Source organism: Volvox carteri, assembly GCF_000143455.1.
Source record: "Volvox carteri f. nagariensis unplaced genomic scaffold VOLCAscaffold_22, whole genome shotgun sequence".
Lineage (NCBI taxonomy): Eukaryota > Viridiplantae > Chlorophyta > Chlorophyceae > Chlamydomonadales > Volvocaceae > Volvox > Volvox carteri.
Window position 1 is genome coordinate 1,495,924 of NW_003307565.1, and position 11,410 is coordinate 1,507,333.

Genomic DNA, 11,410 nt, shown 5'->3' on the forward strand with positions numbered 1-11,410 from the left:
CATCATCATCATCATCATCATCATCATCACCACCACCATCATCATCATCATCATCATCATCATCATCATCATCATCATCATCACCACCACCATCATCATCACAATCATCACCATCATCATCACCATCATCATCATCATCACCATCATCATTATCACCATCATCATCATCATCATCATCACCATCATCACCATCATCATCATCACCATCATCATCATCATCATCACCATCACCATCATCATCATCATCATCATCATCATCATCATCATCATCATCATCATTTCAGCTGCCGCAAATAAATCCCATTCCAACATCGCCATCCTGACCATCCTGCAGCGGCATTCGACGCACCGTCCAAATCCTTTGTAGTATTCGCAACCTCGCGATGAGGACCTCAGTTCTAGGGGGCTCCTTCATGCGTCGAGGCCGCGGCCGTGAGTTAATGTCGGTGGTTGGTTAGCTTCCGAGTCGAGCTTTCCTCGCGCCTGAGTGGTACGTAAGTCCCTTTTGTTGATCTCCCCCCTCTCCCCCCCAACCCCCCACCCCACACACAAACGTACGCACACACACACACTCACACACGCGTCCCCCCGCGTAGAGGGCGGTGTCGCTGCCGTGGCTGGAGTCCTTCACAGCCGCTTTACCCTCTATTGACTTGACCGCGAACCAAGTCGCGGAGCAGGTCTTGGCGCCAGCCATCGGCAGGTCCAAGCGCACGCCCAATAGCGGCGGCGGAGGCGGCAGTTCGTCAATGTACGGCAGCTGCAGCTACGCAGATGTGGTTCTGGCGGAAGGCGGCGGCGGAGCCGCCTCCGCCGCCGCGGCGGTGTCGATGGGCCGACCGTACCATTACGTCATCCATGCGCGCTCCCGGCGCTTTGGAGATACGGTGGCGATGCTGCGTAAGCATTTCGCGACGGAAGCGCAGCACGCGCAGCATGAGGGGCGCAGCGCGGTTGCGCCCGACGGCGTTTTTGTGTGGCTGGACGTTTTCGCGACTGACCTGCATGATTTCGGTTGCAGTGGAAGTGCTGGTTTCGGCGCCGATGACTTAGGGGACGGAGCCGAGCGCGCCAATGATGATGATGATGACGCGCATCTGCAGACTATACGGGAGGCTGTAGCTGGCGCACAATCAGTTTTGTTCGTATTGGACGACGATGCCGAGGCGTTACGGCGGCTTTTGTGCCTGTACGAGCTTTGGCTTGCGGGCACGTCAGCGCGGCAACTTCGGTTGTTGTCGTACGATCTGGACTTTGAAGCCCTGCGTTACGTGAGTTATATATATGGCGCTCGTGAAGGATGTACTGCGCTGTACGGCATGAGGGTGGCCATATGGTACGGACATAGATTGTGCAGCAGTTCGTTCTCTCCCTGGCTTTCCGACGGGGGCCGACTGGTTCTCAGCTAACGATCCGCTGTTGCCTGCCGCCGCCGCTGCTGTTGTTGCTGCCGCTGCTGTTGTTGCTGTTGTTGCTGTTGCTTCCATTCAAGGCATGATGAAAAAGTAGATTGCTAGATACAAACACATCCATGGGGAAACCTTAATCAGATAGGTAGTACTGCACATTGCGACGCGAAAAGATATAGAAAGTTTTTCAGATGATAAAAGATGTCGTACATACATGTACGGAAGTTCCATGGTGGCTGTTTTAAGGGTGGCTATTACTTTAGGGCTATTACTACTTCGTATAAGATGTCGTAATTTGATCTCCGTACAGGCGATTGCTGATCTGGACCTCGCCGTCGCAATCACCGCCGCCGCCAGCGGCGGCGGAGGCGGCGGAGGCGAGGACGACGTCGTCAATGGCCGCGAAGCGCGCCTCCGCCGCCACATCCTCCGCGAGCTCCTTGGCGACGCTGACGGCGCCGCCAACGGCCCCGCCGCCGCTGCCGTATCCAGGGCCTTACGCGACGCCCTCGTCGGCAGTATCCTGGCGGAGGCTCGCCAAGAGCAGCAACGACTGGAGAGCGGCGCACTTACCGCCGCCGCCAAGTACGACACCGCCGACGGCGGCGACGGCGCAGCCACCGACGATGACGCTGGTGCCAGGTGCTCCGCCGCCGCCATCTTCCGCCTCGACCGAGCCGCTCGGATGCTGGAGGCGCTTGGGCGGATGGCAGAGGCGGAGGTACTGTTCCGCCGCGTGCTAGCGGCGACGGAGGCGGCGCTAGGTACGGAACATCCGGACACACTGACTTCGGCCTCCAACCTGGCTTCGCTGCTACACGACCAGCGGCGGCTGGCTGAGGCGGAGCCCTTGCTTCGTCGAGTGTTGAGCGCCACGCAGCGAGCTTTGGGTGTGACACATCACGAGACGGCGGCCTCCCTGGAAGCGCTGGCCATGTTGCTGGAGCAGCAGGGCAGGATGGTAGGTACCTTAGCGGTAGGATGTATGTATGTGTCAACCTGTGGTTAAAAGACCCTTCGCGCACACCCTCTTTTGCGGGTTTCCACACACACACCTCTTCCTTTCCGCGGCTCCGTGTGCTGCCACCTCTCCTGCCTTTCCCCGCGCTTGAACGCTACGGCCTTTTGATGTCAGCTCCCCCACGGCCAAAAACCCCTTGAAACCCCTATTAAAAAGGCTTAAAAACTCCTAAAAATACTCCTAAAACCCCCTAAAAATAACTAAAAAAATTAAAATAACCTTTAAAAGTTAATAAAAAAACTAAAAAATCCCTAAAAAACCCTAAAACCTGGACCCTGACCCTGACCCGACCTCTGCTGTTGGTATTGTTGGTGGTGGTGGTGCAGGTAGATGCGGAAGCGGCTTTCCGTCGGGCCCTGACCGCGTACGAGGCCGCTCTGGGAGCCACCAGCCGCGACGCCCTGGCTGCCGCCAACAACCTGGCCCACGTGCTGCGGCTCCAGGGATCCCCGGGGCAGCTGGCGGAGGCGGAGGGGCTGTACCGGCGGTCGCTGGCGGGCTACCAGGACGAGCTGGGCCCGGGGCATCCCGACACGTTGGCCGCGGTGAACAACCTGGCACTGGTGCTGAAGGAGGCAGGAAAACTGGAGGACGCGGAGAGGCTGTACAGGTTTGGTTTGTGTGTGTGTGTGTGTGTGTGTGGTACAGGGGCGTGTGTGTGTGTATAATTGGATGGTAATGGGGGAGATTGTGGAAGGACGGGGGGGGGGGAGGGAGCACATATGGGGGGTAGGGGGCCGAGGGGGGGAGGATGGGTGAGTGCACGTGTGTGTGTGTGTATGTGAGGGTTTGGGGGAAGGGGGTATCGAGTCAAAAGGGAACGACCGTCCGGACGGGGAGGTGTATAACACGGGAGGTGTAATGCGCAGAAATGGCACAGCTGAAAATGCGTGAGCATGACGATGAGGATGAGGATGAGGTAATGCCGTAATGCCGTACAACTGTACAGCCAGCAGAGGATGGGGGAGAGAGCATGTGATTAAATGTGGGGGTGAGAACACAACCCACAACATCACCTCACCACATAGCTTATAATTTATAATTTATAATCGTCCCGGAGGACCATCAAAAATGTTCTTTCATGTCTTCTCCCCCCCCCTTTATGTCGCCGCGCCATCCTCCCATGGGGTCCCGGCGCAGCGTGCTGCTGTTTGGTATGCGTGTGTTAGTAAAACACGCCGTATGTTGTCGTACGTTGCCGTACGTTGTTGCTACAGGCGGGCTTTGGAGGGCAGCGAGTTGGCCCTTGGTCCCGGCCACCCGCACACCCTCTCCGCCGCCAACAACCTGGCAGCGGCGCTGCAGGCGGAGGGGCAGATGGCGGAGGCGGAGGGGCTGTTCCGTCGTGCCCTCCAGGGCCGGGAGGAAGCGCTGGGGCCCGCACATCCCGACACGCTCGGCTCTGTGAACAACCTGGCGGTACTGCTGCAGGCGCATGGCCGCTACGAAGATGCCGAGCCGTTGTTCAGGTGTGTGCATGTATGTATGTATGTACGCATATGTGTATTGTTGGGTTGGGTTGGGCGTAGGTTGGGGACATTGGGGGGGAGTTGATTCTGATTAGTAAGGGGGGACGTAAGGGGCGTTAGGGATCTCAGTAAATCTCGTCATATACACACATATACATACTACTTGGTTAGGCACTACTGGTAAGGCACGCACCAATGCCCACGGGAGATCCCGGAATCGAGACCTGTCAGGGTCGAAAATCCCTCCGATGGTGGAAGGTATTGCGCCCCAAGTTGATGGACGGTGGTGACCTGGGATAAAGTTAACCTGCGAGCCGACCAGGAACGGAGTTGGGCCGCTGTTGACCCGGCAGATTCCGTTGGATGCTGGTGGTGGGTGCGGAACCTGAGCGGATCCACCGAGAAGTTGGCTAGGGTGACTGGAATGAGGGTGCCCCGAAATACCGGGCAAGGCAGGGTTTCGCAGGGTAGCTGCCACGGGCGAAGACATACCCCCCTGTTTCACACATCATATACATATGCACACATATACGTAAATGTAAATAGCTATAATTACATATACATACATGCATATGTAGGTTGAAAACCCGCATTAAATTAAAACACAGCCCAGGACCCGCACATCCCCATATCGAACCCTACACCTGACATAACCTGCTCTCCTCGCATCAGCAGACATTACCGACGCGTGCTGTGTGTCTGCTGTGGTTTTAAGTACTTTATGCGTCCACCTGCGCACCTTCCGGCCTCAGACGCGCTCTGGCCGGGTGGGTGGCCGCTCTGGGGGCCTCGCACCCCGACAGCCTCACCGCCGCCTGGAACCTAGGGGTGGTGCTGGAGGCGATGGGCAAGACCGAGGAGGCTTTGGAGGTGTACCGGCAGGAGGCGGAGGGGCGGGAGAGGAGGGGGGAGGTGGCGCGTGTGGCGCAGCGGCGGGCGCATATTGCCAAGCTGGAGGAGAGCAGCAGAGCCTGAGTCTGAGCCTGAGGCCAAGGAGCAGCGGGCGGAGGGTCTTGGGGTACGGCAATTGAGAAGTTGAGAGGATCTGGGGAATGGAGGTGTGGCGGTTAAGTGGCGGTTAAGTGACGGTTAAGTGGCGGTTAAGTGACGGTTAAGCAGGTCCAGCAGGGAAAGAAGGGAGCACTACATTACTTCCACAACATACGGCAGAGGGAAGTGTACAAAGGGGGTCCCTCAGATTTCGGATTTCGCCCTCGTCAGCATAACCGTGTGTACATACATAATGGAAATATATACCAGCTACCTAGAAGTACATAATATAAATATTGAAAGAGAAGGGAGAAGTAAAGAAGTACGGAGGATGTACGGCGATGGTTAGATCAAAAACTGAACAAAAACTTTTGGCCCAATGGTCGTACAGGAGTCACGTGTTCGTTGGGTCGATAGTTATCGGCCCAACGGTAAAGGCGCATCCGCCGGTGCATAACAAAATTAACACCTTTAGTGGGTTGTCATTGCCATTGCACACATTATATTTCTGGGCTGAAAACATCGGATCAGACTTGCCACATCGTATTATTTATGACCGAAAATACCCAGTACGACATCGTACACGAGGGCCGGCCACGCCGGGAAAGGCCCAAAACCAAATATCAAAACTCCTCTCCCCACACACACAGTTATAAGTATATATATGCATGCGGCCCTGCTAGCGCGAATCCGTCCACAATAGCAACAAAAAGCGGACACCATATACACCGGATAGGGTGATGACTCGCATACGAGTCTCACCATGATGCGAATCGCCAATCAAAAATAAACGAAAAGCTGGGCCCGGAATGAATCTCGCGCCTATATAGCGGCTTTGCGTTTCCAATTCGCGCGCGCCTGGGAGTGATGAGTTTTTTTGGTCCACAAAAATGCGATGTTGTGAAGGGGCTGTTGGACAGCGGACAGCTTCTGTTGCTCACGTAATATGTTTATATTCCGGCGGACAACCTTCTGCTAGCCTACCTGCGGAAAACGGATGTCTTTTTGTTTTCTTTCTTTTATGAAGCGCACGGTGTCCCCAGCAATACTATTAATATTCGGACGTGCAGGGTGTTTTTTTAACAAAACTCTGAAGCTCACGACCAGAGGAGGGGGTTATAATACTGCTGCTGCTGCTGGCGTGTCACCGAGGTGTTGTGAGGTGAGGTGGATAGAAGACATTTGGGAGACATGATTGCTTATTTTTAACGTTGCATATGCAGAATGGTATGCAATGAATTTGGCCGCGGGGGCATACGTATCATAAACGTACCTCTACACCACACACACGTACATTATGTATGGGTAAGATATACACACATGTACATTACGACATTGTAATTTTATAATTACGAACATCTGCGCGTGGTGTTGCCTTCCCGGCCAAAGCCGGTGGGGGTCTACCGAGGGGAAACCTACGATTGTCGTGCAAAGCGCCCCACCAAGCTTTTTCCGGATCCTTACTTGTATATATGGAAGTATGTATGTGACAACTGCGGCTGCTGCTGTTGCTGTGGTCCAGCAACCGACTTCATGCGCGCAGAGAGCGCTCTCCATTTCACCATAACCTAAAACCCCAGTGTCTTTTATATTAGTCCTGAAAGTCACAACTCCTGAAAGTCACAACTCCGCAGACGACTTATCATCCCATTCATTTCCTAGATGCCATCCTCATCGCCATCTCCGCATTCTTCTTTTGGGCTTTGCATCACCCAAAATCCACCAACACAAACATACACACACAGGCAAACCTGTGATTCTTGCCGCTCAGGAATTTACTTGAAACACAACAGGGAACACGAATCAAGGTCTAATAAAAACCGCAAACACAAAAAGCGAGAGGAAAACTTAGTGCAACATTAGCACCACTATCCCAGCAGCTAAAAGGTCGCCAGCAGCATCCGCCAAAATGTCAGCCGACTTGCATCCCCAGCTGTACACACTGTACTGCACTGTACTGCACTATACAGGACCGCGCCTTCTTTACTGCTGCACACCAAGTACTGCTGGCACAGCTTGTAATCGGTAAAAAAGCCAGCCAGAAGGGGAAGTGGGGCCGAGGCCATGTAATGCACGGCTGCCCGCTAACCACCACAACCACCACCAAAACAACTTTTTAAAAACTGGAAAAACTGAGAGGAAAAAACCCTAAGTTCCTGCAACTAGGCTGCCACAGCAGCTGGCTTCAGGCCGGAAGTCTCTGCTCCCGTCTTCTGCGCCGAATCAGCTGCCACCGCTGCTGTAGCGGTGGTGGTATTGGCCGCATCCATCCGTCGCGCCAACAATGCTCGAGCAACCCTGGAGCCATTCGGCCGGCCCAGTGCCGTACTAATATATTCGCTAGCGTGCAGTACGGCATCCATGTCGATGCCATGTTCGATGCCGTACCCGTCCAGTAAGTACAGCACATCTTCCGTCGCGACGTTGCCCGTCGCGCCTCGAGCGTACGGACATCCCCCGAGGCCTGCTACAGATGAATCGATTACACTCACACCCAGTCGGAGCGCTGTAAGGATGTTGGCGATGGCCATGCCGTACGTGTCGTGAAAATGTACGGCAAGGTTTTGCGGCTGGACGTGGGACAATGTCGCCTGTGGCAAGCATCATACCCGCATGGATGGGACGTACATACATATATACATACTTATACACACATGAATGGGTACTGGGCAGTACGGCAGTACGTGAGAGTTTCATCCAGCTGAGATTGGCGACCACGAACGATCAAGTTAATATAGAGAGGAAGCACACAAGAGAAAGACGAAGAGCAACAAACAAAATCAGGGCATGTAAAAGCTCATACATACCTTTAACATGTCCTCCACGGACGCGGGTGTGCCTACACCAATCGTGTCGGCCATGGAAACCTGCATTACCGTACAACAGTACGTACAGAGTGTGATACGACGTACGAACATATACGGAACAACACCATATGTGAAATGTATAAACATGTATGTATGGAAAAGCCACTGCGGCTGCTTTTTAAAGACGCGATAAAAACAATTCCTGACGAAAGAAAATGAAAGGACAAGAACCTTTTAGGTGTTCCATGCCACGCCAGCTTTTTGGGAACCGCCAGTACAGAAACAAAACTTGTGAAGTAGCGATTGTACGACAGATCACCACCATCACACGTGGCCGGCTTGCACGACATGCCGTACAAACCGTACCTCGTAGCAACCCATTTGTTGCAGTGCAACAGCCACGTCAGCGGCCGCCTGGGGGTCGATGCGGCCCTCGTAGGGGCACCCGACCGCGCAAGACACATACCTGCGTGTAAAACACGTGCCGTGTGCATGTGTATGTATGTGTATGTATGTATGTGTGTTAATATCCAAAATATTTGTGGACATAGCAGCTCAATGGTATTGAGTGTTTCCTTGCCAAGGAAAATGTTGCGTGTGTCTGTATGTATGTAGTTTGTTGTGCAAATGTGTACTACGGGAAGTGGGGAGATAGGAGTACTAGGGGGTGCATACGCACACTCGCACTCGCATTGGCCTGCAACCACCGCAAGCATGGACAAGCACGTGCCGGCTCAGAAGTGAATTCGGAGTCAGTATTATTACGCACGCATGAAAACACACAAACTCCCGTACGCACACACGTCATCCCGTACACACTCTCAGGACAACACAGCGCGGCATGCCCACGGTCACAGCCAGCCAGGCACCCGGAATTAAAAAGTAGAGCTATATTGTTGTTGTTGTTGTTCTCGCAGGTTAACTTTATCCCAGGTCACCACCGTCCATCAACTAGGGGCGCAATGCCTTCCACCATCGGAAGGACTTTTGACCCTCATGGGTATCGATCCCGGGATCTCCCGGGGGCAATGGTCGCGCCTTACCAGTGGTGCCAAACCCTATGAATTGGGTGTGTATATATTGTCATAACGTCATATCATACAAGTAGAGATGGTGTGCGCGCACACAGACGCACATACATACATCCAAGGCGACGGCTGGCAGAGGTTAAGGCCTGACTTCTGCTCCCGGCCGACCCGGGTTCAAATCCGCCTGCCGGCTCCTCGGGTGTTTGAGGAGTGTTGAAATGGGAGTGGCCCCCCATCATATGGACGATGTAGGACGTGATAAAATCAACTTGCGAGCTAACCAGGAACTAAGGTGATGCGCCGTTGATCCGCTAGATTTGGTTGGATGCTGGTGGTGAGTTGCCGAACCCAACGAATACATTCTGAAGTCGAATGGGGTGACGGATTAGGGTGCCACTCTAGCAGGGGAGAGCAGGGACTGCCCCGGGAAAGGGGGCCGCTGGCGAAGTTAACCACCCTGTAACAACATACATACATACATACTCACCCTCTGACCAGGGCTCCCGCAGCTATCGCCTCCTTCGCCACCTTCTCAAAGCGCCTGCGGGCACGCTAACAGCCGCAAATGTGTATGTCTGTATGTCACGGGAAACAGCGAAACGGAGTCGTCGAGCGCAATCAGTCCCTCTTCACACTCCCGCACGCCTTGGTCTCCCAGCTATCACCTGCCCGCTGCCTGCCTACTTCCCTCCCTTTCCCCCCACACTACCACCCTCCCTCCCTCCCACACCCCTCCATGGGCTCTTCCACATTCCGTTCCGTACACCAGCCCCTTCCGTACACCAGCCCCTTCCGTACACCAGTCCGTTCCTTACACCAGTCCGTTCCGTACACCGCTCTCACTTGAGGCTTTCCGCCACATTGCAGTTGATGTTCCGCTTACTGAAGGACTCACTGGCCGCTGCGAACACCGCCACCTCGCCACACTGGGAGGCTAGGGCGCCTGCGAGTCCCTGTCGGAGGCGGCGTGGAGGAGGAGGTCGGGGTCAGGTAGACCGCGAGGCATGTGGGGTAGATCGGCAAGGGGCATGCGGGTCGGAAGAGCAGGGGGGTGTTGTTAATGATGACGATGATAATGGCGATGATAATGGTGATGATGATGATGGTGATGATAATGGCGATGATGATGATGATGATGATGGTGATGATGATGATGGTGGTGGTGATGATGATGATGATGATGATGATGGTGATGATGATGATGGTGATGATGATGATGGCGATGATGATAATGGCGATGATGATGGTGATGACGATGATAATGGCGATGATAATGGTGATGATGATGATAATGGCGATGATGATGGTGATGATGATGATGGCGATGATGATGGTGATGACGATGACAATGGCGATGATGATGGTGATGATGATGATGGTGATGATGATGGTGATGATGGTGATGATGATGGTGATGATGATGGTGATGATGATGGTGATGATGATGGTGATGATGGTGATGATGATGGTGATGATGATGGTGATGATGATGGTGATGATGATGGAAGTGTGCTACAGCCATGATAGCAGCGACAACAACAGCAGCAACAATTAGAAAAACTACTACAGAAACAACCAAGTTAAAGGCCATGATAATATTAATAAACACGTGTGTACTGTTGGGCGTCCTAATTGTATGTTGTATTCATTTTCATTGTAACATTCTCCATATCAATTACGTAGCAAGGACACAATGTGCCGCGTACCTGCATGTTGGGGACTAATACGGGGTACGACACTCCTGCTTGCCGCTTAATCCGCGCCATCACCTCCTTGGCATCACCCAGCTGCGGAACCCACTTGGGGGATACAAAGCTGGTGGCCTCGATTTTCTGCATGCGTGACAGCAAACTTGTACGGCGTAACTGTACGGGAATCTGGCACGGTATCAGGAGATGCCACCAGGGGCTTTGCGCGGACTGATCTGGGCTGCTCCACAATTTAAACTGAACGGCCAACGAACCCGGCGTTTCTTCCCCCCGGCCGACGGTCCCCAAGAATCCGGGCATAGACACCTGATATCAACCTGCGCAAATTATAGGAGCTGCACAAACACACCTTAAAGCCTGCATTAGTCAGCATGTCAATAAAGGCGACCTTGACATCTGTGGGAATTGCCTGCGAAGGGATGGAGAGAAACGAAAGCGTTGCAAACGATTAAGGTGTCGCGGTGCATGTGTATCAAAGGGAAACATACATATGCCACACCTTTTGCTCATTTTGGAGGCCATCGCGCGGGCCAACCTCGTAGATGGTGACCCTAGTCGGGAGGCCATTCGCGGCAGCTGATGGCTGGGAGTGTAGTAGTGCTTGGAGCGCTGCCCTAGATGATGTGCTGATTTGGTTATCAGATGAAGCGTATCTGCGAAAGTTGCCCGCAGAGGTTGCGCAAAGTCGCTGTAATACCTGCATGACAATCCTGTTTTCCTGCAGGGTTCTGACAACCGACAATTTTTTTCCTTCACGCTACGGTTTATTTATGGCGCTTATCTAAATGACCGGGCTGTACGCAGCGACCTGTTGCACACGAGTAGCCGAGCCTCCGCTGTGGAACTTCACGTACGGCAGGGGAAAAAGGTTTCAGGGTTGTGGTGAAAGACACCCCTGACATTACCAGTTGGTGTTAATACTACTCAAGATGCCGAATGGACGTGTGGAGTTGCAATCCAACGACATTGTTTACCTG

At 53.5% G+C, this 11,410-nt stretch overlaps 2 protein-coding genes across 2 annotated transcripts in view; one reads left to right on the plus strand and one right to left on the minus strand.

Annotated features, from left to right (window-relative positions):
• Nucleotides 1-4,874, plus strand: part of VOLCADRAFT_91758 (kinesin-like protein with TPR domain) — a gene marked incomplete at both ends in the record, with an annotated part of 5,452 nt that extends 578 nt beyond the window's left edge. The window contains 5 exons of the mRNA XM_002951140.1: nucleotides 597-1,271; nucleotides 1,720-2,370; nucleotides 2,757-3,040; nucleotides 3,648-3,899; nucleotides 4,652-4,874. Coding sequence (XP_002951186.1) covers nucleotides 597-1,271; nucleotides 1,720-2,370; nucleotides 2,757-3,040; nucleotides 3,648-3,899; nucleotides 4,652-4,874 — 2,085 coding nt within the window. The remainder of the gene's footprint in view (nucleotides 1-596; nucleotides 1,272-1,719; nucleotides 2,371-2,756; nucleotides 3,041-3,647; nucleotides 3,900-4,651) is intronic.
• A 2,177-nt stretch (nucleotides 4,875-7,051) lies between these two features.
• VOLCADRAFT_91759 (uncharacterized protein) lies at nucleotides 7,052-11,136 on the minus strand (the record flags this gene model as incomplete). The annotated part of the gene is made up of 8 exons (XM_002951216.1): nucleotides 7,052-7,480; nucleotides 7,697-7,756; nucleotides 8,063-8,162; nucleotides 9,212-9,265; nucleotides 9,620-10,236; nucleotides 10,431-10,556; nucleotides 10,783-10,842; nucleotides 10,933-11,136. The coding sequence occupies 8 exons, from the start codon at nucleotides 11,134-11,136 to the stop codon at nucleotides 7,052-7,054; spliced, it is 1,650 nt and encodes a 549-aa protein (XP_002951262.1).
• Nucleotides 11,137-11,410: the final 274 nt, after the last annotated feature.